General features: G+C 43.5%; 1 protein-coding gene across 1 annotated transcript; it reads right to left on the bottom strand.

Annotated features, from left to right (window-relative positions):
• Nucleotides 1-19,470: 19,470 nt before the first annotated feature.
• rps15a (ribosomal protein S15a) lies at nucleotides 19,471-24,124 on the bottom strand. The gene is made up of 5 exons (XM_079264430.1): nucleotides 24,096-24,124; nucleotides 21,921-22,058; nucleotides 21,750-21,829; nucleotides 21,575-21,660; nucleotides 19,471-19,626 (listed from the first exon to the last, which is right to left on the bottom strand). Exons 2-5 carry the CDS (start codon nucleotides 22,051-22,053, stop codon nucleotides 19,533-19,535), a joined length of 393 nt encoding a protein of 130 aa, XP_079120556.1. The 5' UTR covers nucleotides 22,054-22,058; nucleotides 24,096-24,124; the 3' UTR covers nucleotides 19,471-19,532.
• Between the last annotated feature and the right edge of the window lie 1,141 nt (nucleotides 24,125-25,265).

The following is a 25,265-nucleotide window of genomic DNA, read 5'->3' as shown; positions in this document are numbered from 1 at the left end:
TTAAGGGACGCGAACCTCCTCCTCCTGGGACTCAAACAGTGGTAGTTGAAAAACATTGACCACCTGACTTAGCCCTGTGGCAGAAAAGGGCAAGGAGTTATGGGCATATTCAACCCAAGGCAGGTTACTTGCCCAGGATGCAGGATCCCCAGAATACAAACAGCAAAAGTTTGGTCTCCAGTTCCTGATTGCCCCTTTCTGCCTGTCGACTGGATTGAGGATGAAAACCAGACAAGCTAATGGTCACCCCTAGGAGTCTGCAGAACTCAGTCCAAAACCTTGATGTGAACTTGGGGTCATGGTCAGATACCACATCCCGGGAAAGACCATGTAAGTGGAACACATGGATTATCATGAGGTTTGCCATTTCGTTGGCTGTGGGCCACTTAGGAAGAGCTACAAAGTGTGCCATTTTGGAGAACCTATCCACAACAGTCATGATCACGGTCTTGCCATCTGACAGAGGAAGTCCTGTCACAAAGTCCATTGAAATATGAGACCAAGGTCTACAGGGAATAGACAAAAGGAGGAACAGACCAGCGGGATGTTGACAGGAAGTCTTAGACTGTGAACACACTGGACAGGCTGACACATAGTTTCGGGTATCAGTCAGGTAAGTAGGCCACCAGAACTGGATGGAGAGATGTACCAGCTACCCCTGGGTGACAGGCCAGACGAGCGGAGTGGCAAAGTTCAAGGACCTTGGAGCGGAGCTCAGGTGGAACGTATAGACAGTGTGTGGGACATCCCTCTGGCATCTCACTAGACTGCTGAGCCTGTCTTACTTCCTCCTCCAACTGGACCCGAGTCATCTGCAGACGTACTGTGGATGGAAGAACAAAGTCATCTGAGCTTGCTGGGTTGTCAACAGATGTGACCTGTCAAGAAAGGGCATCTGGTTTAACGTTCTTGGAGCAGGACGATATGCTAGGGAGAAGTTGAAACGGTTGTGAAAACAAAGCCCAATGGGCTTGTCATGGATTCAACCCACTTCAAGTATTCAAGGTTTTTATGATCGGTCCACACAATTAAGGGCTGCTCAGAGCCCTCTAGCCAAAGGCGCAGTTCCTCTATGGCTCGTTTACTGCCAGAAGTTTGTGGTCTCCAATGTTATAGTTACGTTCGGCTGCAGACAGACATCGAGAGAAAAAAGCACAGGGTTGAATCTTTGAGCATACCTTCGAGACAAAAGTGCGCCAATACCAACATCTGACACATCCACCTCCACAATGAATTGTCTCTGGGGGTCTGGCATATGGAGTACTAGTGCAGTGGTAAACAACTCTTTCAGGGAGGAGAATTCTAACTCAGCAGACAGTGACCATAAGGAGGTTTTCTTGGTGGAAGTTGGTGAAGGGGAGCAATGATGGAACTGTAATTCTTGATGAATCGTGGATAAAAATTTGCAAATCCTAAAAATCGTTGTAGCTGCTTACGGTTTCCTGGAACAGGCCATTCCCTCACTGCAGAGACCTTTGAAGGGTCCATCTTGTAGCTGCCAGCTGAGATAATGTAGTCCAAAAAAGAGACCGTTGAGGCATGAAAGACACACTTCTCAGCTTTCACATAGAGGTGGTTTTGGAGAAGATGCTGGAGAACGGTCCGGACATGAAAATGTGCTCCTTTTGGTTCTGGGAAAAAATGAAAATATTGTCGAGATAGACAAAACCAGAATGTGTCTCTTAACACATCGTTTATTAGAGCCTGAAAAAAAGCATTGGTCAAGTCAAAAGGCATGGCTAGATATTCGTAGTAGCCTGTAGGGGTGTTAAAAGTGATCTTCCATTTGTCCCCTCTCTGATGCGAACCAGGTGATATGCATTACGAAGATCAAGTTTAGTGAAGATGGTGGCTTTCTGTAAAACAGGGGTGTCCAAGCTACAGCCCGTGGGCCAACTGCAGCCCGCGATCCATTTTTAATTGGCCCGCAACAATTATTTTTAAATATAATGTCGTCCACTCTTCACCTTTTGCCTGAGTGTATTACACTTCTTGGTTATAACACCAGGTGGGCGGGGGGGGCTATTGTTGATTGACACCATTGCTCCACCAAAATATACAATCACAGAACAAATTTACCTCAAGTTACTCAACATGGCAGAACCAAAGAAGCGGAAGGTAGAAGGTGAGTGCAGAAAATTTCAGACACGGTGTGAGAGTGAATATTTCTTCAAAGAGTTCAAGGTGAAGTGTGTCTGTTTGATCGGCACTGAAAGTGTGGTAGTTATGAAAGAGTATAATGTATGAAGTTGTAACCCACCTTCAGGTCCAACTTTAGGATCACATGTGGTCAAGGATGGGCACAACAAACCTTTAAGACTAGGCTGAAGACTTATCTTTTTGATAAGTCCTAGAGCTAGGGATGGTTAGCATCCCTTAGTTATGCTGCTATAGGTTTAGACTGCTGAGGGACATTTCCTGATACACTGAGCTTCTTTATCTTTATCTCTCTCTTTTACCCCCCCCCAAGCTATTCGCGACTCTTTTCTTGGTGGATGCCGAAAAAGTGGAAGAGAATCTGCAATTAGAACTAATCGAAATCCAGTGTGATGATTCTGTGAAGAAATCAACATCAGCAGCTTTCTCTTTCCAAGTTCTATCGGAGCTTAGAAAAGGAAAGTTTCCTCTGATGAGATGCCATCCATAAAGAATGGTCAGTGTATTTGGCTCAACATACATATGTGAGCTAACATTTTCTCTGTTAACACTGAACAAAATAAGAATGAGAACCAAGTTGACCAACAGCGCTCTCCATGATGTCCTTTGCATCTCAGCCACTAAGTTTACTACAGACCTGCAAGCCATCCTTCGGTCCAAAGCACAGCATCACTGCTTTCACTCAGTGCAAAGCCGTTCCCATTTTGAGTGAGTAAAAATATATTCTACAGTACCCGTGTGTTAATAAGCATGCATGTGCAGGTACACATGCAACAAATATCAGTGATGCGCATCAATTCTGTCGCTATCCTGTTTTTGTGCACCACTTTCTTATATGCGTTTTTCTTGTTAACTCACAGAGTACACATGTGCACAACACACACACTGCACACGCATAGTCTCATCTGATGCAGATTTGCTCCTTGATCAAGAGACATTCGTCCAGATTTTGGGCACAAGTGGCGTTGATCAGCACCCCGGCTGGATGGACTGGTTTACATACCCAGCGCAGCTGATACTCACTAGAATAATTCACTAAAATTATATGCAGTCCTGTTACTAAGTCCAGTTCAGTCTGGTAATGTTGATAACCATAAGTCTAATTGCTTTTTCTCTGTACTGTAAATTTTCTGTTTAAGACGAAATCTGAGGGCTGCTGTTCTGAGAATGAGCTCACAAAGCTTTTTCTGAATAAATCAGTTTAGATCCATTTATGGAAAGCTGTGATGAAGGCACTTTTTTCTTTCATTATAGTCAACAATATAATACATCTGTACACTTTTAATCGATTTTTCTAACTTTAATACACTATAGTTAAGGCTATATACCTCATTTATAGTAAGCGGCCCAGCCCCTTCTATATTTTAATGTATGTGACCCTCAGTAAAAAAAAGGTTTGGACACCCCTGTGGTTAAAATTCCAGGGCTTCTGAAATTAGTGGCAGAGGATAACGATTCTTCATGGTTATGTCATTAACACCTCTATAGTCAATGCAAGGGCAAAGTGAGCCATCCTTCTTTCCTACAAAAAAAGAGACGTGTCCCAGCTGGGGATGATGATGGGTGAATGAGTCCACCAGAAAAGGACTCTACTATGTATTTTTTCATGTATTCCTTCTCTGGAGCAGACAGGGAATACAATTAACCTTGAGGTGGCATAGACCCAGGAAGGAGGTCTATTGCACAGTCACACGGACGATGTGGTGGTAAAGAGGTAACTTTGGCCTTGTTGAACACTTCCTTCAAGTAGTGGTACTCTGAAGGGACACACTTCAGCAGGTGACTCAGGTCTGGTGTCTTGTTGGGGAAAAGAGCGAAGACAAGTGGACAGACAGTTAAGCCCCCAGTTCACCACTCTGCCTTCTTGCCACTCAATGTGGGGGTTGTGGGTCCACAGACAAGTTAAACCCAGAATGGTGGGGATCTGTGGAGAAAACTGAAGGGGTCCTCATTAGTTTTGGCAACAGTTACCTTAACTGGCAGGGTCTTCATGGTTACTTTATGCAACAAATGCCCATCCAGGGTATGGACCAGAACAGGCCTTTCCAGAAGACAGGGTCTCAGGCCTAGTTGTCTTGCTAGTTCAGCATCCATGAATTCAGTGTCTGCCCCCAAATCTATAGAAACAGGAAGTGTATGATCCTGAGAGGCTGCAGATAACTGAACATGGAAAACTGGGCAAGAGGCTGTGGAATCTGATGAGGTGTGGCTCAGCAGGGTCCTCCCAACTTCTATTGAGCCTGTCCTTTTACTGGACAGAATCTCACTAAATGGCCTGGTTGGCCACAATATAAGCAGAGCCTATTAGACATCCGTTGCTCCCTCTCGGCCTGGGAAAGTCTCGAGCATCCGATTTGCATGGGCTCAGGAGTCTCACAATGGGAAGGAACAGCAGGGGATGGTGTTCCAGGCAAAGGGTGTGAATCAGCTCCATGGAGAGGCCTACCCTTATTAAACCTGGTTCCTCAAAACCACTCCAGAGCCCTCTCTCTGATGTGCTGGTCAATACGGGCTGCCATATCGATGAGAGGGTTAAGGTCCATTGGAGGATCTCTAGTAACCAGTTTATCCTTAATGCTAGGATACATTTCCTGGTGAAAAGCGTGATCTATAGCAGACAAATGAGAGGACTAATTAATAGAGACGGACTCTTACTGGCACCTCTTGGCCTTCCCACTATGACATGCATTAGCAGCTGGTGCCTGTGGCCTGCTAATTAGCCATTACCTAACATGCAGCAAGGGGATGAGGATGACTGCTACGTCATTTACCTGGACAACCCAGGTGTTGTCTCCACAGCAGCAGCAGCAGTGGGGTCCCAGGATGCAATCTGACGAACAGTGCACTTGAGGACTGCAAGGCAGGATGAATGGCTGCATTCGCAGCCATAAATTCACTGCCTTCTAACTCTCCCATTCATCATATTCACAGCAGACTCATCCACACTGAAAATACACCAAAAACATCTCCCACCACGCTACCTACCTCCCTGGTTTGTCTTAACAATAAGGTTTACAGACAGAGATAGGGCAGAGAGGGACAAATGTATCAGTGCTCGTCCCTCTGTTTCACCTTGAAATGCAGAAATTCATTCAAATTGGAGCAGACAGCTGTGCTACAGTCTGCTCTGTCCCTACAAATGATGCATTTTCATATCTTCCTTGCAGCCGGTCACAATTTATTCCACAGTTTCCTCGGGTCTTGGTAGATACTGCAGGAGCTGTGTTGGGGGGGGGGGGTGAATTTATCAAATGGCTGGGAGAAAAAGTGCAATACAGTGAAGGGTCTAATGGAAAATTAAGGAGATGTTTTTTTGCGTCATCATTGCCTGAGAATACATATGAAGAATCTTACAAATGGAAATCACTTCTTGTTATTTGTCTGATGGAAAGGCATTATCTGCAGTTAGCTCTCCATTCTGATTGGATCCTTTTTCTCTACTGACATCAATATGGATGCAGATGTTCTGAGACATGATGGGTTGAGCAAAGTTTAATAACTTGTCTCTTTTGATCACATTTTTGTTGAAAAAAGTCTGAACTCTGCTTCTTTGCCCACATTTAATATCCAAAAGACTTTCTTCACAACTTGGTTTGACCTTTATAATTAAACGTGCATTTGATGTATAAATTCATTAAAATGCTTTGATTCACTTCCACTTTTCCTTTTCTCTCATCTTTCACCGTGTCCAACAAACTGATGAGTGGCAGCTGAGGACAACTCAGATACATAAAAAGAGATTTTCTCTTTTGACTGAATTCATATTTCATACTTTTACTGCATTTTCAATATTAGGTCTCTTATCTCTGAATCAATCATAATTAGTCTTGCTGCTTGCCAACCAGCTTGGCCTGAATGGAGGATGAGGACTTCGAGCAGAGGCATTTTGCTCACCGTGACACACATTTCTGCTGCCCTCAAGTGTTCATTGAGGCAATAGAAAATGCAGAAGAAACAGTAAACCAGAAACAGACAGACGGACATCATCCAGTCCTCTGCTGTGGGCTCTGTGAGGACTGTTGCAGTAGCTGCCAGCCAACAAGCTGTCCAGGCTCTGATGGTTAGTCTCAGCTCTCTGTGATGATGGATGTAACGTTTGCATACTACTGCCTCCACCACTGCAAAGTGATTTTTTCTTGCCAAGAATTTCAGCATTGAATTGCTTTTCTTAATCTGCATCGCCATCTCACTGAGGAGAAACACCGAGGTAAGATCTTCTCTCAGGACGGGACACATGGAGAATTACCTGAGACAAAGCAGAGTTTGTCTGCAAAAAGTGACAGAAGTTGGCAGCGAGCAGAAAAATTGATGCGTTGGAGCAAAATGCAGCTTTGGTGAAGACTGAAGAAATTTGTAGCATTCAGAAGGAAATCTATTGTTTCACAATAACAAAGTAACTGTTCAGTAACCTGTTTATTCTGGGGCGATTTCCATCCATTCATTCTTTTCACCCATTTTATCCAGTTCAGGATTGGTGAGGGCTGGAGTGTGTCCCACCTGCTATTGAGCAAGAAGCTGGGGGCATCCTGGACAGGGCCAATGCAGAGATAATCCACCCTGCAGGGTAACACCTTCCCCCGCGATTACCCAGGAGAAACATTTGTGAGGTGACAGTAATCACCATCATGCAGCCCAGTGGATGGTTTTCTGATACCTGATATACTCAGAGCAGTAGCAGGAGAATAAACAAAAAACAAACAACAACAGTGTGAAACTTTGTAGGGTAATCTGTGATGAATAATTTACCCTTTATGTGATTTTCTACATCTTATATCTCATCCAGGAGGTCTACAATCCAGCTGCTAAATGTAGTATTTATTCAGATATTCTGTTTTGTAAATCCACAATGAGTGATTCATGATAAAACTATTTTTATTAAACTTTTGTAAAGACAGATTATTACTTGTTTAAAAAACAGTTTTAAGCCAGAAAAGATTATAAGAAAAGTCAATTTTTTAGTATGAGGTCTTTATTTGGCCCTTCAACAAAATGCTAAACATGAAATTGACATTTCTTTTTCAATTGTAATTACCATGTGATATGTCCAAATTAAGATGGTGTAGTCTTCTGCTCTCTGCAATCTCTTAGGGGCAGAAGACAAGTATTAGATTGTGCTAAATAGGATTTTGAGCAAAGTCGGCCATAAAGTGATGCAAAAAGTCTCAGAAACTGTATTATATAAGACAAAATGTGTGTCAAAGGACCAAAAGGGAAATAAATATTAAAAATAAAGTCAAGAGGAGGTTTCTGATGCACAGTGCCTCCTTGAGGTAAAACAGGTAAATCATTTTGTTGTTTGTTTCAATGCCAATGTTTTTTCTCCTAAAAGCCAAGACCTGAGAGAACGATGTGCAGATGAGAACAGTCACTGTTGATCTGTGTGTTATTTCTACAAACTTCTGTCTCTAATAAACTCAGTTTTGGTTGCTCTTTATGATGCTATATCTATCCATGCATTCATTTCACATAATTTTAGCCTCAGAATCTGACGACTGAGGCTGAAAACATCATGTCTGCAGGTTGATGGGGGTTAAAAAGGATGAGCTTTCACATGCATTTTTACATTAAAACAAAACAGGAAAAAAGCAAAACCTTTTCACGGTTAAAGCCTTATTGTCCATTTGGGGATATTCATTAGATTCCTGTAGGCTTTGTGCAGAGCATATTTCACTGTCGGACAAACTTTTTTTTTTAAATTTCCAAAATTCTTAGAAATAAAAGCAGTTTTCAGGAAGTTTTACCTGCTCTGCTGGTGGGACCGACCTTGATCTGGCCGGACCCCTCGGAAAAAGGAAAAAATCCAGGTGGGGGAAATGCACAAATGATGATTGGGCTACAGAAGGTCACTGTGACCATTTCTGCCACATCTGAGCCCCCCATGACAAACATCCCCAGGGGACATGATGTACCTGGTAAGGCTTCGGAGGGTTCCACCAACCGGCAGCCGGCTGTAGGTCAGCATCCCACAGACCTGGGCCCCACACTTTCCATTCCTCCAATCCCACACTTCACAACATGTGGAAGTTAGATTTGATCCAAGGTCAACTTCTGCACCTGGTAAACAATGATTTCTGTTGAAATAACATGGCAACTCTATCAACAATAATAGTCACCAGCAGTCAGCTTGGACAGTGTATAATTACCAACTTGTGACTTCCACAACAAGCACATTCCCCTACTCTACTCAGACCAATATCACACCTAGCTAGACCACACAGAAAACTAGTTGACTGGTTCATTCGAAGCCAGAAGCCAGTGGTGTTACTTGGGGACACCAACCCCAACTGGTTTCCCTCTTACACCAACCCAAACATTCAGGTAGACAGTTATCCAGGAGCCAATTTTTACCATTTCCTTATAATTCTTGAGAAAGCACCAATAAATACATTAGTCAGTCACCATGACTGGGAGGAACCCATACAGAAAGCAAAGTGATACCCAGAGCTGTTTGCATCTCTCCCTCAGACTCCCCCTCATATTTCCAAGACCATAAATGTCCACTGGGAAGTGCTCATGTGAACAGCAACTGCAGAAGAAAACCAGATCAAATAGTTATCATGTTCTCCTGAGCAGCTTACATAAGAATAAATAAAACAAACATAATTTCATGGAGAATGGACCAGAAAAAGTTCATTTGGACCAGATCACTATCTTAAAGACACATGATGTAACTTTCTGAGATTAAAACTCTGCGTCCTGGATGTGTTTGATAACACAGTGACATCTATCATATGTATTTCTAGAAAGAAACAAGAATAAAAGAGACAAAACAAGAGCCTTTGTAAGATCGTCTTTTGCTGGCTGGAGAGAGCTAACAGGTCAGGTAGGATGCAAGATGGATGCTGGAGCGTCAACAGGAAAATGACAAAAGTTCGTTTTTAACTTGTACCTGGTGTCATGAGTCTACAATCGGGCAACACCATTCTGGCTACTTCATAAAGAAGTAGTAGTAACCAGAAAAACAAGCTACTGGTCATTTCTCACGACTGAAAGACAAAGACCTGGCTCTGGTGATTTGCATGTTGTCCTGATTTCATAAGGACAGTATTTTAAACTGACTTATTAAACAAAAGCCTGCAAAGACACAACCGCATTGCTGTGTTTGAGCCTGAAACCATTTTCAGTTTAAAAGAGCAACTACCACCAATAACAGTTTGGTTTGTAACCTCTGCAGATACTGTCAATTCATTCAAAATAACAGATTTTGTAAAAAGTCTGCAGCCTTTCTGAGTAGAATTATTTGGTCTAATTTATATTCATTCATTCATTTTGTTACAGCCTGGCTCAAAAGGCTGCAACCAAGAAGGGAGGTAGGCACAAAAGTGGGTGTTTTACAAAGACAAACTTTATTAAAGGAACATAATCAAAATATGAACTTAACCAAAACACAACCAAAGCAACCTAAATCAAGTAAACCAGTGCCAAGTCTGCACAAAGCCAGGGTGATCTCCCAGCCTGGGAGACACTGAGGTCTGACTGCCTGGAGGTTTTAACAGGTGGCAGAGCACACCGAGCCCAGGTGTGGCTCATGCCACTGATTAGGACGGCACCTGCAAATGCTTAACAGAGGGATAAACAATGAAACAAAGTTAATATAATGGTGGGGTCGTCACAATTCTCCTAACCGCTTAATCAAATTAAGGGTCACAGGGAAGCTGTCTTTGGGCGAAAGGCAGGGTACACCCAGGACAGCTTGCCAGTGCATCACAGGGCCACACAGAGACTAACAACCACTCACATTCACTCCTAAGGGCAATTTAGAGTAACCAGTCAACCTAACATGCATGTCTTTGGATTGTGCGAGGAACCCTGAGAGAACCCACGCACACACGGGGAGAACATGGTCCCCACAGAAAGGCCACTGTCCAAATCCCGGCCCAGCCAAGGATCAAACCAGTGACCTTCTTGCTGTGAGGCCACAGTGCTAACCACCATGCCATTGTGCAGCCTGTCTTATTTACATATTTACTACGATTATTAATATATCAAATGTTATGATTTAGCTGTTTAATAAACTGTTTGTTTCATATAAATATTTCTTGCTGGATATGAGCTAGATAATTGTTTAGCTTTTTTCTTACACACAGTGGACAAGGTGAGTAAATGACTCAGGCTGTGAGTCGGATAAAATGTAATTATTTTGGCATGACAATGAAAAACTCATCCCACTCCTTAAGCCAGGGCAGGATCAGTGGCAGTGCTTGCTTGATCTTAGTGCTGCATTTGATACAGTCGATCATAACATTCTGTTACAGAGACTAGAACAGGTGGTTGGATTTACAGGTACAGCGTTAAGCTGGTTTAAATCATATTTATCTGATACACTTCAGTTTGTTCATGTAAATGACAAGTCCTCCTCACAAACTACAGTAAGTCATGGAGTTCCTCAAGGTTCTGTACTTGGACCAATACTCTTTACACTATATATGCTCCTGTGGTAAAGTAAAAACTGCAGAACTAAATGATCTATGATCCTGTTTTCCTATGAGTAGAAGGAACGGTCACAGTGTTTTGTAAAGATCTCTGAGACAATGTTTGGCTGCACTGTTTATCTGAAGATAGAGTCCAACTAAGGGAAAAGGTTTGACTGCACTGTTTATCTGAATATAGAGTCCATTTAAGGTTAGAGCTGGTGCGGTCGCGGTGACCTGGAATGTTGCATGCGGCAGGCAAACATGAAGAAATGGGTGTGGAGAATGATAGAGTTTAAATTGGGAAGGCAGCACGGGAAGGGGGGACTTCACCCGTTCCCTACTACGCCGGCGTATTTCTGTAATCTGTATTTTATTCACAACGCTCAATAAATTGTCACTTCTTTAACACGTCGTTGCCGCTTCATCCTTTGTGCGCTGAGTGCTGTCTGGAAAGGGTGCGTGGCCGCGGGCCACTACGCGTGGCCCAGGTTCCCTCTGCAGCAGAGGTATTTAATATGTCAAATATTATGTCAAATATTATTTACCACACTCGCTTTCGGCAAAATTATTAGACAACATGGAATAAACTTTCATTGTTATGCAGATGATACTCACATATATTTATCCTTTAAACCAGATGAAACAAATAAGCCTGATAGGCTACAAAATTGTCTCATAAACAATTTTCTCCTCTTAAACTCAGATAAGACTGAAGTAATTCTCGTTGGATCTGAAAAACTCAGAGCTAAATTTTCCAGTTTTGTAATGAACCTGGATGGCATTACTTTAGCTTCCAGTGCTACAGTGAGAAACCTTGGAGTAATATTTGACCCTGACCTGTCCTTTGGTCCACATATTAAGCAGGTTACTAAAACAGCCTTCTTTCATTTACGTAATTTAGCCAAAATTAGGGACATTCTGTCTCAGAGTGATGCAGAAAAACTGGTTCACGCTTTTGTTACTTCGAGACTAGATTACTGTAACTCTCTATTACTGGGCTGTCCTAAATATGCCCTGAAAACCCTTCAGCTGATCCAGAATTCTGCAGCCAGAGTCCTGACCAGAACCAGCAGGAGAGATCATATTTCTCCAGTTTTAGCCTCTCTTCATTGGCTGCCTGTTGAATCTAGAATAGAATTTAAAATCCTTCTCCTTACATATAAAGCCCTCCACAACCAGGCACCACTATATATCAAAGACCTCATAGTTCCTTATATACCAAGCAGAGTACTTCGTTCGCAGACTGCAGGCTTACTTGTGGTTCCTAGAGTCTCAAAGAGCCGAGCAGGAGGCAGAGCCTTTGGTTATCAGGCCCCTCTCTTATGGAATAAGCTCCCAGTTAGTGTTAGGGAAGCAGACACCCTCCCCAGCTTTAAGACTAGGCTGAAGACTTATCTTTTTGATAAGTCCTATAGCTAGGGATGGTTAGCATCCCTTAGTTATGCTGCTATAGATTTAGACTGCTGAGGGACATTTCCTGATACACTGAGCTCCCCCCCCCCCCCGAATAACAGTGTTGTGTCATTAACATGTATGTCTCCTGTCTCAGCAGGTCTCCCTGGCCGGGAGTAGCAGTTCCTGTTGTCTGTTGTCTTTCTGTCCTCTTCCCCCCACACAGCAGAGGCAGATGGCTGCCTGTCCTGAGCCGGGTTCTGCCGGAGGTTTCCTTCCTGTTAAAAGGGAGTTTTTTCCTTCCCACTGTCGCCAGTGTGCTTGCTCAGGATGGGAGATTGGGTTGGACTCAACTCAATCTGTTGGTTTCCTTATATAGGCTGTTATGAATTGGCTTTCATGATGTTTTCTTCTCTGTCTGTAAAACGTCTTGAGATGGCATCGCCGTGATTTGACGCTATATAAATAAAGTTGAACTGAATTGAATTGAGAGCTGAGTTCAGTTTAAGTTCCACAGGCCTGAGAAAGGGAGGGGGGTTAGGAGGGGGGCCTGAGCATCAGGCAGCATTACATTCCAGGAGACGTGATAACCAGCCTGCCCAAGGCCAGTCATGGAGCCAGATCCAGATAACAGCTTTGTTTTAGGTCAAGCAAAGCTTCGTTTGGTTCAGCTTTGAGTCCTTAGTGGTCTCAGTCTGACTCCGAAACAGCTGAATCGGGGGTCAGTTTCCACCAAAACCGAGCAACCGCCTCTCCAAGATGTTTCCCACTTACGGATGAGCTCCAGAACCACGACCAGCTCCAGTCACGGTCCAGTGCTGTCACGCATGAGTTCGAGTGCTAGTTGCTCGGCGTAGTCCATCACAGATCTTCCAAAATTTGCGAGACACCAGGAAACCACACACACCAAACAGCAGAAACCCAGTTATAATAAATCCAGTTGTGTAGAAATCCTCCACAGAAAGAAGCAGCAGACACATGATCTTCATCATGTATACAGCAGCATGCATTCCGTCGGGACCTGTGGGCTCCCCTTCGCCCATTCTTTGGGAAAAAGATTTGATGAGTTTCACTGAGACCAGCTGACCAGATCCATGATTTAAATTCAGCAGGAAATGGAGCAAGAGGTTCAGATAGATAGATTGACAATACAAAGAAGCAGCAGGTCAGAGTGGGAACGGGAGGGAGAGAAAAAGCATCCATCCTCTCCAAGAGCAGGAAGCAAGAGCGATGATACAAGCTCCTCCAGTTACAACTATATCGGTACTCATGGCTCTCCTCAGGATTAGTCGGGCCCCAATATGCAAGTAGATTTCTTTTTTTTTTCTCGTTTTAATATGTAACAATAAAAGGGTTGTAAATACTCAAAAACAATAAAATACTCTATAAACTTATTAAATCTTGTGTTCATTCATCATGACCTTCTGCCTGCTGATGACAAAAACAGGACAGATGATGCTCTCAGCACACTGAAACTAGCTCTACTCAATGTCACATCCTTGACAGGAAAATATTTTAAATCAATGATTTCATTACAAAGCACAATTTGATTTCTTGTTTTAAACAGAAACCTGGTTAGAGAGAAAAAGATTCAGTTGTTCTTATTGAAGCAACTCCTCCAAACTTCAGATCTGTGAGTGAAGCCGGATTGAATAAAACGGAGTGGCTGTTTGGTTTAATGATTCCCTCCAATGCAACCAGATAAAAAAAAAAAAAAAAAAAAAGCTTCATTTGAATATGTGGCTCTCAAGATGAATTCCCATCTCAAGTGTTGTATGTGAGCATATACAGGCCTCTTAAATACTGTTACCTTTTTCAATTACTTTGCTGAACTGTTGTCAGTAATCAGTGTTGACTACGACTGTAGTTATTGTTGGTGATGTTAACATTCATGCTGATAATTACCAGGACAAAGGCAAAAATAAAAATATATTATTGATAACTTTGGTCAAACTCAACATGTGAAGAAAAAAAACACCCAACAGAGATCTGGTCATCTGTAAAGGTCTGACTATTTCCAAGGTTGTAGTGATGGATGGTGTTTTCTTTGAGACTACTGTCGTTATTGATAAGAACGCCCAAAAAATGGTGAAAATACCACTGAAATGTTCATACAAGCTTCCTCTCCATCACCCCCTTCCCTTGGCCTTCAGTTAATGAGCTTCTGGATCATTCCAATAGTAAAATGACATTATTGATGCTGCTGCTCCAATCAAGGGGAAAGTGATCACTGCTACAAAGGGAGCTCCATGGAAAACATGCTGGTCAGAGCTGAAAAACAGGAAAAGCTGAGCTTAGGTCGCAGAAAACAAAGCTGCAGCTTAACTACGAGATCTATAAAGAAAGATTGAGAATTTATAATCTGGAGCTCAGAAATGCAAGACAACATTTCTTTTCTGACATCATTGCTGCAAACAGCAATAACGCTCAAGCCTTGTTCATTACTATAGACAGACTAATTAATCCTCATGAGTCAGTATCTCCAGAACTTCTATCCAACCAATGAGTTCACTTCTTTCTTTACCAACAAAAATCTGAAACTCAGACAGTCAGTGCTTCCAGAACAGGGCAGACTTATGTCCTCGCTGTGTCCATTAAACTACGTAACGACCTTTTCTACAATCAGTCAGAAAAACCTGGATAAGGTCATCTGAAAACCACCACTTGCTGTCTTGCTTTCCTGCCAACATGGTTTTTCAGGAATGTTTCAGGATGTGACCTCAGACATTGTAAAGATTGTAAATATGTCTCTGCTTTTAGGCATCTTCCCTCAGACCCTAAAAACATCCATCGTCAAGGCTCGACTGAAACAGAAAAACTTGGACTCATCCCTCATGAGCAGCTACAGGCTGATATCAAACCTCCCCTTTCTCCGTCAGATTATAGAAAAACTGTCTTTCAACAGTTACACAACTTTTTGACAATAGATAACGTTTTATATGTCAACCAGTCAGGTTTTCGGCCACGCCGCAGCACTGAGACTGCTCTGGTTAAGGTCTTAAATGACATTCACCGCAATGAAGTGGTTTGAGTCTTTTTTAAAGGACAGGACTACTTTGTGTGTATATGTAACCGCAATTCTGAACTAAAATAACTTGTGGTTTTACACAAGGCTCCATGTTGGAGCCATTGCTGTTCAACATCTACATGCTCCCGCTCGCTCAAGTTATGGAGAACAAATATGTTAACATAGTTATGCCGAGACTATAGTCCAAACTCTGATCAAATGCATCGACCCAATTAAAGACAAGATGTTCCAGAACTTCCTTCAGTTTAATGAAGATAAAACAGAAATATTTGTCTTTGTAGCCAAAGAAGAAAGATTCAAAGTCAAAAACCAGCTTCAGACAGCTACATTAAAACTAATGACAAAACCAGAAACCTGGATCTAGTCCTGGACTCAATATGAACATGTTTCATGTCCAAACTGCTGGTGTATGCCCAACGCGGGCCCCAAGTGGCCATGGGCCCCAAGGCCTGGGCCCATAATGTCAATCGGATAATCCAGCCTTGCATGGAGGCAGTGTTCAGTTTTTATGCTCCTCACATGTGAAATTCCCAGCTGCTTTCAATCAAGATTAAAAACTTTTTGATGTGTCGCCTTTTATCAAAGTAACTATTAATTCCTCAAACTGTAATTCTTCATTCTTTTTCCAAACCGCTTAATCCAATTCAGGGTCGCGGGGAAGCTGGAGTCTATCCCAGCTGGCTTTTGATGAAGGCAGGGTACACCCTGGACAGCTCGCCAGTCCATCGCAGGGCCACACTGAGACAAACAACCGCTCACAGTCACTCCTATGGGCAATCTAGAGTAACCAGTTAACCTAACATGCATGTCTTTGGATGGTGGGAGGAAGCCGGAGAACCCGGAGAGAACCCACGCATACATGGGGAGAACATGCAAACTCCACACAGAAAGGCCACTAACCAAACCTTGCCAAGGATTGAACCAGCAACCTTCTTGCTGTGAGGCCACAGTGTTAACCACCCGGCCACTGTGCAGCCCCCTCAGACTGTCATTTTTATTCAAAACATTTTTATTCTCTCTCTTTTTATTTAATCACTTTAGTTTACTTTTCTTGTTATTTGATTGTCTTTAATGCTCTCTGCATCTCGATGTTTTATGTAAAGCAATAATTTAATACTGTAATGTCCCTGCCCTGAGGCAGAGTCCCTAGGGGAATGAATGAGGAGGCAAAGACATAATAATAACACAACCTTTATTTTTTACAGTTGATAAGGCAGCCAGTCTCACACCTGTCTGGGATTCGGTAGTCAGATTAGCAGTTTGTATCCGAGCAGTCACTTGCTCCCTTTAGTACATGGCCAAGCTGGGAGGAGCCACAAGGCAAAGCCTCAAAACCACCCACTTCACAACATAGATCTGCAGAAGAAGGTCCCCACTTTTACACCCACACAGCAAACTTGCCACTTCGGAGGGAACTCTTAGGACCCACCCATCCCTGGTCTCACCGTAAGGCAAGCAGCAGCAATATCCAACTACTTATTAAATGACTCCTACACCCAATCCAAGATCCAATACCGGGTGCAAGAAAAACCCTTAAAACTTTCCTACACTCAGTCACTCCACACATCTACACAGTTTATAGAATTAAAATAAAGCCTAATTAACTTTCACCAGGGTTGAGACCCTCTCCCAGGGTCTGAGCTTTGTGCTGGTTTGGCGCAATTAGCTGTCCCAGGCAGATGCCGGCCCAGTGCGGTGAGGCCTCCAGTAATGTCAGGAGGAACTCTCCTATAGCTGGGGGGTGGAAGAGTGTGCTCCTACATGGCCCCCTAACTCCTCCTATCCCTGCCTGGATGGCAAACTCACCCTACAGTCCCACGAACTGTCTTCACTGCTGGCACCCTCCCACCAGGCCCACTGAGCTCTAGACGGTTGCTTGGCTGGGTTATTACCCGATAGCAGTCACCAAGCTCCTCTCCCCAGAACGACTCGCACAAACGGAATCAGTCCTTTTATCACCTCTGTTTACTCTCTATCCTAGGCACTCCCACTCACTACAATACGATTAATCTGAGAGAACTTCATTTAGTGGATGTTAGAAGTTTGTTAAACAGATCAAATACCAGCTACCCCCTGACATAAAGTAGCGTTGTTCTCTTTTGAACTTTTATATCTTCGTTAAATCTTTGTCTTTGTCTTGAGTCTAAAGAACAAATGACAGTCTAATCCAGATGAGCTGAAAGAAACTGACAGATTATCCCCATGCCAGACTCCAAAGCCCTGATAAGTTTCTAAGGTAGATTTTCATTAAAGTTGGTCTTTAGGCAAATTTACTTCATCTGAAGGTTCAATTTATAAAAATAACAGAATGGAGGTAACTGTGTGGGGTCATTTGCTTCTTCTTCTACAAATGCCATCCAATTTTCTACAAGCCAATCTAAAACGATTGGCTTACTTCCCATGAGGATACAAAATGCTTTCATGTCCGAATCCTCACTGCTAACAGAGCTTTAATACACCGAGATTAGTTTTCCAAACAGAAGCATCAAGAGTCTTTTTTTCTTTTACAAGGTAGCGCTTAAGTGCTGTCAACCCATGAGGGAAGTGGTTTGTTTGCTGTTAGCGCACAAGGAGCATCTGGACAGAAGTGTTGCATTAGTAGGCTGTTAACGTCCATCCTCTCAGTCTCATGTGAGGTCAGCAGCCAGACTGCAGGAGGTTTGGGACGAAAGCAAAATACGCTGAGGACCACGGAAGAAGTCACAGTGGTGAGAGGAAACACTGCAAAAGCTTTTTACAAACGATTAACAGTGTACAGAAGATGCAGTTGCTTTTAATAGTCACTGAAGGAACAACTACAACTCAGATGCACTTAAATGAATTTTGTTTGTTGGAGCGCAGTACATCAACAGGAATATGGTGTTTATTGATAACTATCCAGGACTTGGGATCTGGTCAAATCAGAAATAGACACTTGATGGATTTCTTCTATAGACAAGATTCTGGGTCTTCAGAATAAATAATCGTGTTATGAGAAAACGATCCCGCTCATCTGGAGATAACGATAAAATAAACCTGTTTTCGCGAGATAACAAAAATAAAAAAATATAGACGAGTACGACCGTTCTCTATTTCTGTATATCTAAGAGCCCTTGAACCAGAAATAATTCAGCAGGTGGGTGATGCATTACGTGATTTTCTCCCTTTTGTTCTCGATCATCACTTGGTCCGTACACCATTTGAACTCTTTGGTTGTGTCTTCCTTTGTTTTTGGAAGTGAGAGCAGGAAAACTGATCACATCTTACATAAGAAACTGTACTTACACCCCAGTTCCTGCAGTCCAGCTCTTCTGGTCCAGTTGTCCCCCATCTGGGGTCCCCTGGAGAACCTGGGGGTCCCTGAGGCGCTGACTGTTCCACGCAGACACCAGCTGAGACGTCTTTGCTTAACTTTTTGTATTTGGATGTTTTATTTACATGCAGGACGCGTTTTCCAGGCCTGAACACACAAACGTTGCAGCATTTAATGGGACGAGTCTGAGAAACGCCGCAGAGCAGAGGATTCGGCCTTATTTTGAAGAAGAAAGCTTTTTGGTCGTTAAAACGAAGGAGCTCCTGTTTGGGAACAAGCGTTGTAGTCGGCAGCAGTAAACTGGTTTCCTCATGAAGCTGCTTCAGATGAAGCTGGAACGTCTAAATCCTGTTGGATCCTGGACACCATGCTGCATTGGACCTACTACTACGTTTAGTTGTTTATGCAGCATGTTGGAGAGGACGGGGCTCAGGCTGTCTGGAGGTCTAGCATGGACTAAAACAGGGGTGTCAGAATCCAGTCCTCGAGGGCCGGAATCCGGCAGACTTTTGTTGTTTCCCTCCACCAACAGAGCTGATTCAAATCAATGGATCCAGCAGCTTCTTGTCAATCTGTTTGAGAGTCGGTGAGGTGTGTGTTGGAGCATGGAGACAACAAAAACCTGCAGGATACCGGCCCTCCAGGACTGCAGTTTAACACCCCTGGACTAAAACATTGCTACTTTTTCACCCGGAAACTTCCAGCGCTGCAACTTTTAGATGCATCCCTTCTCCAACGCACCTGGATTTCCTCGTGTCCTTCCGCTGAGACCTGCTCACCTTGTTCAGGTCTTCTGGAGAAGCATCTTGCAGAGATTAACTCCTTCATGACTGTGCTCACCTCTGCATTCATATATTCCATTTATTTAGAATATTCCAGTTTTTTTTCCCCCCCACATTCTGCTTCAACACCACCATGCATAATAATTGTTTGATTAGTGGTTTGGCTGCTTACCGTCGTTACACTTTCAGTTTAAATTCTTTTCCTTCCAAGTGGAAAACTTGTGGACAAAACATTCCATCATTTTAAGTTTTCTAATGCATGATTAATATCTGGCTGTATAAAATGTAGTTCATTCATGTTTTTCTGCAGACCGCCGGTATGATCAAGCTGCACGTCTTCCTGCCATAGAAACCTCAAGGCGTGTTTTATCCGTGTGTCCCGCAGAGACGTGAAGCTTCAACATTTTTATTTAGAAAAGAGTCACACAGCTTTTCTCTGGTTGTTTTTATTTGCAGTTCTTTATGTTTTAGAAAAAGAATCCAAGGATTTTGCCTCCTGTGTGTTTCCGTCTGGCCTCTTCGTGGTCCATGATGCCAGCTGAGGTGGTCAGCACAATGTATCTGTGGAGGTCAAAGGTCAAACATCAGTTCCAGCTTCGATGACGGCGCCAAGAAAAGGTTTTATTACAGTTTGAATAAGTTCCAGCAGCAGCTGATTTATAACCCATTAACTGACTTTCATCACCTGATATAATAAGAATAATGATTAAGCCGAGCGGCTCGTGTTGTGCCGGGCAGCGAAGGGTTAAATGGCGGTACGGAGGAAAACCGCTTTACTGCAACGTCAACATGATGTCCTGTAGTGTCAAAGTTTTTATAGGTTTTAGAAGAGAAAAGCTTTTAATCTCAAACGTTTGAGTTTTTATATTTTTTTCTGTGTAAAACACGTTCAGTGTGAACAGCTTCCTGTTTGCTCCGATGCAGCGTCGCCGTTTCCATGGCAACAAGCAAGACACCTGGACAGGTCGCCGCAGGGACTCACATTCCCCTTCCAGCAGTTACAGAAACATGTTTTATGTTCTGGTGGACGGAGTCGACACATTACCACCTAAATCAGGTTTATTTCCTCACCAGCTACGTATTCACGCTGCTCTCGGTATTTAATACACGTTGTGGCTGCAGATGTATTTTTCCCAAATAATGCAATTTAGAGCAAAATAGTCAAAGGTTTTCGTATCAACAAGTTATTTATCTGATCAATAACAAGTCTCGCAGAATTGGACACCAACAACCAGGACGGGCGCGTGGAAACGGCGTGACAAAAACACACGAACCAACACCTCTGACCAGAACGATAAAGTGTCTCTAGTAATGTTAACGTGACGACACTTCAGTACGAGGTCCGGCGCTCAACGCCGCCTCTCAGGATGAGGACACCGTCGACATCGGCTCAGCGAGCCCAGACGGCGGCAGCGTCCACTGCCGGGGAGCGCCGCTTCTCCTTCACGAGTTCCCGAAGGCAAAGATCCCAAACTCGCCGTTTGCGAGGAGACAGTCCGCCGACGTTTCCACGCGTCCGCTACGACCTTTTATCAGGAACGTTTAAACCCTTGGAGCAAGTCTGGACCAGAAGCCATTTCAACTGTTCCACTTTATTCTACTAAATTCTATTGTAATCTACTCCACAGTCTCGCAGCAGACGCTTCCCCCAAAGCGACGTCCATCAGAGCGAGAACTCTAGCGGGAGGGACGTCAACGTAACGAGGAGCATCTCCGCGCCAACGCTCCCCCAGACGTCGGTCCCGTGTCGGCTCCTCGGTGATCACGGCGTCCAGGATGAAGCACTAACTTCAGCCACGTGGAACTCCTTCAGAGATGCAGGTTTTAGATGTTTCTCTGCTTCATCAACCTTGATGCAGATGAATGTGCATCAGGTGTGTTGGAGCAGGGATACATCTGCAGGACGGTGACCCTCAGTCGCCGGAACGAGGACCGGCCTCGATGTCCGGATATTTTCCATGACTCCCGCATATTTAACTTTCCAAATAACTAGAAATTACTGTAGATCCGTTTCTCTAAAACAGGACGACGGGTTTTAGTTGAACCTCGTAGGACTAAAACCAGTCGTCCTGAACCAGCTGCTGGAAACCAGTTTAACTTCACACCAGTCAATGTGTTGATCCGAAAGGTTTACGGAAATGACTCATTTATGGCAACATTACTGCATGTCCCTGAACTGGCCTCATGTTTCTCATTAACTTCCATGATTTAGTCCTGAAGATCCTCCATCCTGCGTCTTTAAGATGCATCAGACCAGAATGAAACGGCTCCATCTGCACGTCAGGGTGAGCTCTGCAGAGGACTGGAAGCAGCCATTCATCGGATTAAGGAGTGTTTGGGAAGGAAACATCTGAAAGTTGCAGGATGGAGCTCCACATTCCAACCCTTGAAGACATTGTTTCTTCTCCTGGGTTGTAGCAGGAGACTGGAACGTCTGCCAGCAGATGCTGTCTCGCCACATCTACAGTATAACTGGAACAGATCTGTTCGTATTTACGGGGATTCTCACCCAAACTGTCTCGACGGCAGCAGGTTGTTCTGCCACTTCTCCAGATCCTTCAGCTGGAGGTCAAAACGTGGACTGATCACTCCACACTGGAAACGGAGGAAAATACCCGGTTTACGCTCCACCTTCACACACCGGCCCGTAAACATCACTCGCTTCCAGAGTTGGGAAATCTTACCTTGTTCAGCCGACCTGTGAGATTGACAACGATTTTTCCGGCTCTGTGGTCGTCAATAATCTCAAACTCACCAATGTAACCTGGAGGCATGAAGGGAACATCAGGTAAGGAGTGATTTATTAGCGTGCTGACCATCAGCGCTTGTTGTCGGCGGTGTGATGAGCGTCTCACCGTGCTTCATCATGACGGTTAGGAAGCGCACAATAACCTTGGAGCAGGGCCGGATAAGGACCTGGCGTTTCCCACGCTTCTCAGCGTTGTTGATGCTTTTCAGAGCATCTGCGAGAACATTCATGCGCACCATGATGCCTGCAGACACACAACATACAAAATGTTTAGATGTGTACAATCCAGCAACATCTTTACCATCCACTAAGAAGTTTAGTTTTCACATCTTCTGGATCAAACCTTTCCACAAGAAACCGCCTTTTTCCAGCAAATCTAACGTCTCGTTTGCTAAATAACTTCATGAACATTGGAGGCGATTTGTTTAGTTCGCAAAGCTGAAAATGTTTTCCATCACAAACAGCCTGCTGCTTCCAACAGCTCCACATTTACATAAAAACCACTGTTCGCTTTATTTAACCCAACATGGAGGATGATGCTGCCAAAGCTTCATCAGGCTGGTCTGACTGGGTCAGAACCAACCCTGACCCAGACCTCTAAAAGCCTAAAGACTGGGTCAGAACCAACCCAAACCGCTAAAAGCCTAAAGACTGGGTCAGAACCAACCCAAACCCAGACCTCTAAAAGCCGAAATAAAGACTGGGTCAGAACCAAGCCAAACCCAGACCTCTAAAAGCCGAAATAAAGACTGGGTCAGAACCAAGCCAAACCCAGACCTCTAAAAGCCGAAATAAAGACTGGGTCAGAACCAACCCTGACCCAGACCTCTAAAAGCCGAAATAAAGACTGGGTCAGAACCAAACCCAGACCTCTAAAAGCCGAAATAAAGACTGGGTCAGAACCAACCCTGACCCAGACCTCTAAAAGCCGAAATAAAGACTGGGTCAGAACCAAGCCAAACCCAGACCTCTAAAAGCCGAAATAAAGACTGGGTCAGAACCAACCCTGACCCAGACCTCTAAAAGCCGAAATAAAGACTGGGTCAGAACCAAACCTGACCCAGACCTCTAAAAGCCAAAATAAAGACTGGGTCAGAACCAAACCTGACCCAGACCTCTAAAAGCCAAAATAAAGACTGGGTCAGAACCAACCCAAACCCAGACCTCTAAAAGCCGAAATAAAGACTGGGTCAGAACCAAGCCAAACCCAGACCTCTAAAAGCCAAAATAAAGACTGGGTCAGAACCAAACCTGACCCAGACCTCTAAAAGCCGAAATAAAGACTGGGTCAGAACCAACCCAAACCCAGACCTCTAAAAGCCGAAATAAAGACTGGGTCAGAACCAACCCTGACCCAGACCTCTAAAAGCCGAAATAAAGACTGGGTCAGAACCAAGCCAAACCCAGACCTCTAAAAGCCGAAATAAAGACTGGGTCAGAACCAAACCTGACCCAGACCTCTAAAAGCCGAAATAAAGACTGGGTCAGAACCAACCCAAACCCAGACCTCTAAAAGCCGAAATAAAGACTGGGTCAGAACCAAGCCAAACCCAGACCTCTAAAAGCCGAAATAAAGACTGGGTCAGAACAAACCCTGACCCAGACATCTAAAAGCCAAAATAAAGACTGGGTCAGAACCAACCCTGACCCAGACATCTAAAAGCCGAAATAAAGACTGGGTCAGAACCAAGCCAAACCCAGACCTCTAAAAGCCTAAATAAAGACTGGGTCAGAACCAACCCAAACCCCGACCTCTAAAAGCCGAAATAAAGACTGGGTCAGAACCAACCCAAACCCCGACCTCTAAAAGCCGAAATAAAGACTGGGTCAGAACCAACCCTGACCTCTAAAAGCCTAAATAAAGACTGGGTCAGAACCAACCCTGACCCAGACCTCTAAAAGCCTAAATAAAGACTAAGTCAGAACCAACACTGACCCTTCTAAACAACGCTATTTAACAGATTAACAACTATTAAAACCTGCGCCACATGCCCGCATTACAGACAAGACAGGTTTAAACTTAATAGAAACGAAAGAACACGCAGTTAAATGCAGGAGAAACGGGGATGTCGGCGGGTCGATTCCCAGGCCGAACTGAGGAGAACAGACTCTCACTTTAAGGCGCAAATTAGAAAAAGTGGCTTTGCGAACGTAGTCGATAGTCATTCAAAATAATATGTATGTGAACTCACTTCAAAATGGGGACAATTGATTAGATTAAAAGTTGTCGATGCTTAAGATACATTAAAGATTGTAGATGACGAAAAAAAACACATCTTACCGGTTCTGCAATATGGCGGAAAGAGGAAGTATATGTCAAACGCAATGCATTATGGGACTAAATCCAAGAGTTGCTGTGGTCAAGATGTTTCCCTCCACTGCGATCTTTCAGCTTTTCTGCCTTTCATAGATGTAACGAAGTCAAGCCAGAACAGATATGCGTGACTTATCGAGGTTTAACAGACAGAACAAAACATATTTCATTCAATCCACGGGAAAATAACATTTGTTCATCCATTCTATAAACAAGTCTTCCTTTTTAAAAATGCTGATTTTACAGAAAGGCGCCACCGAGAGATCAGGCTGAATAATTACAGACATATATTTATAATCAATACTCCAATTCATGATGAGCTGTACAAAACAATTCATCATGAACGGTTAGTGATATTATAACAATGAGCTGTGCAAAGCTAGAGACGTATTTTGATTTCAGACAGTTAACAAGAATGTTCACCATTCTCGGATCTCTTGCGATGATTGAAAAACTGACAAATCCTCCTCAACATTTCAGCCTTCAGCTCCTTTCCATAGAGAAATGCAATGACTATTTAAACATTTTTAGTGAAAAAATTAAAAGAATTAGACAAAAATGAAGTCAATCAAGAAAACTGTGCAAAACCTAGAAATAACTCTGATATGTCCTCAGAGAACCCAGAGAAATAAGGAATTAGTTACTTTCACTCGTTACTGCTGTAAATTGTAATAAAATTACTTCACTCATTATTGGATTTGAAAAGTAATATCGCTACTTCTGACGTTACTTTTCCATTTCTTAATTTACTGTTTAAATCAGGGATCGGCAACCAGATTTGAATCTAAATATTGGTCTTTACATCCAGTATTTCTGGTCCTGAAGAGCAACATTTCTTTGAATGTTTTAGAAACTACTCAGGTCTGCTGCTTCCTCTATCTGAAAAGTACCACAGAAATAACCCGTTTGGTTGGCTGAGGGGGAGGAGAAGCAACGATAGACGTTTCCATGACCAGCTATAGCCGTGTCTCTAACCAGTTACAGACCTGTGTCTAACTAGTTACAGACCTGTGTCTAGCCAGTTACAGACCTGTCTCTAACTAGTTACAGACCTGTCTCTAACCAGTTACAGACCTGCTTCTAACTAGTTACAGACCTGTCTCTAACTAGTAACAGACTTGTGTCTAATTAGTTACA

The sequence above is a fragment of the Telmatherina bonti genome (assembly GCF_933228915.1).
Source record: "Telmatherina bonti genome assembly, chromosome: 3".
NCBI lineage: Eukaryota > Metazoa > Chordata > Actinopteri > Atheriniformes > Telmatherinidae > Telmatherina > Telmatherina bonti.
This window is presented reverse-complemented; position numbering and strand designations above follow the sequence as displayed.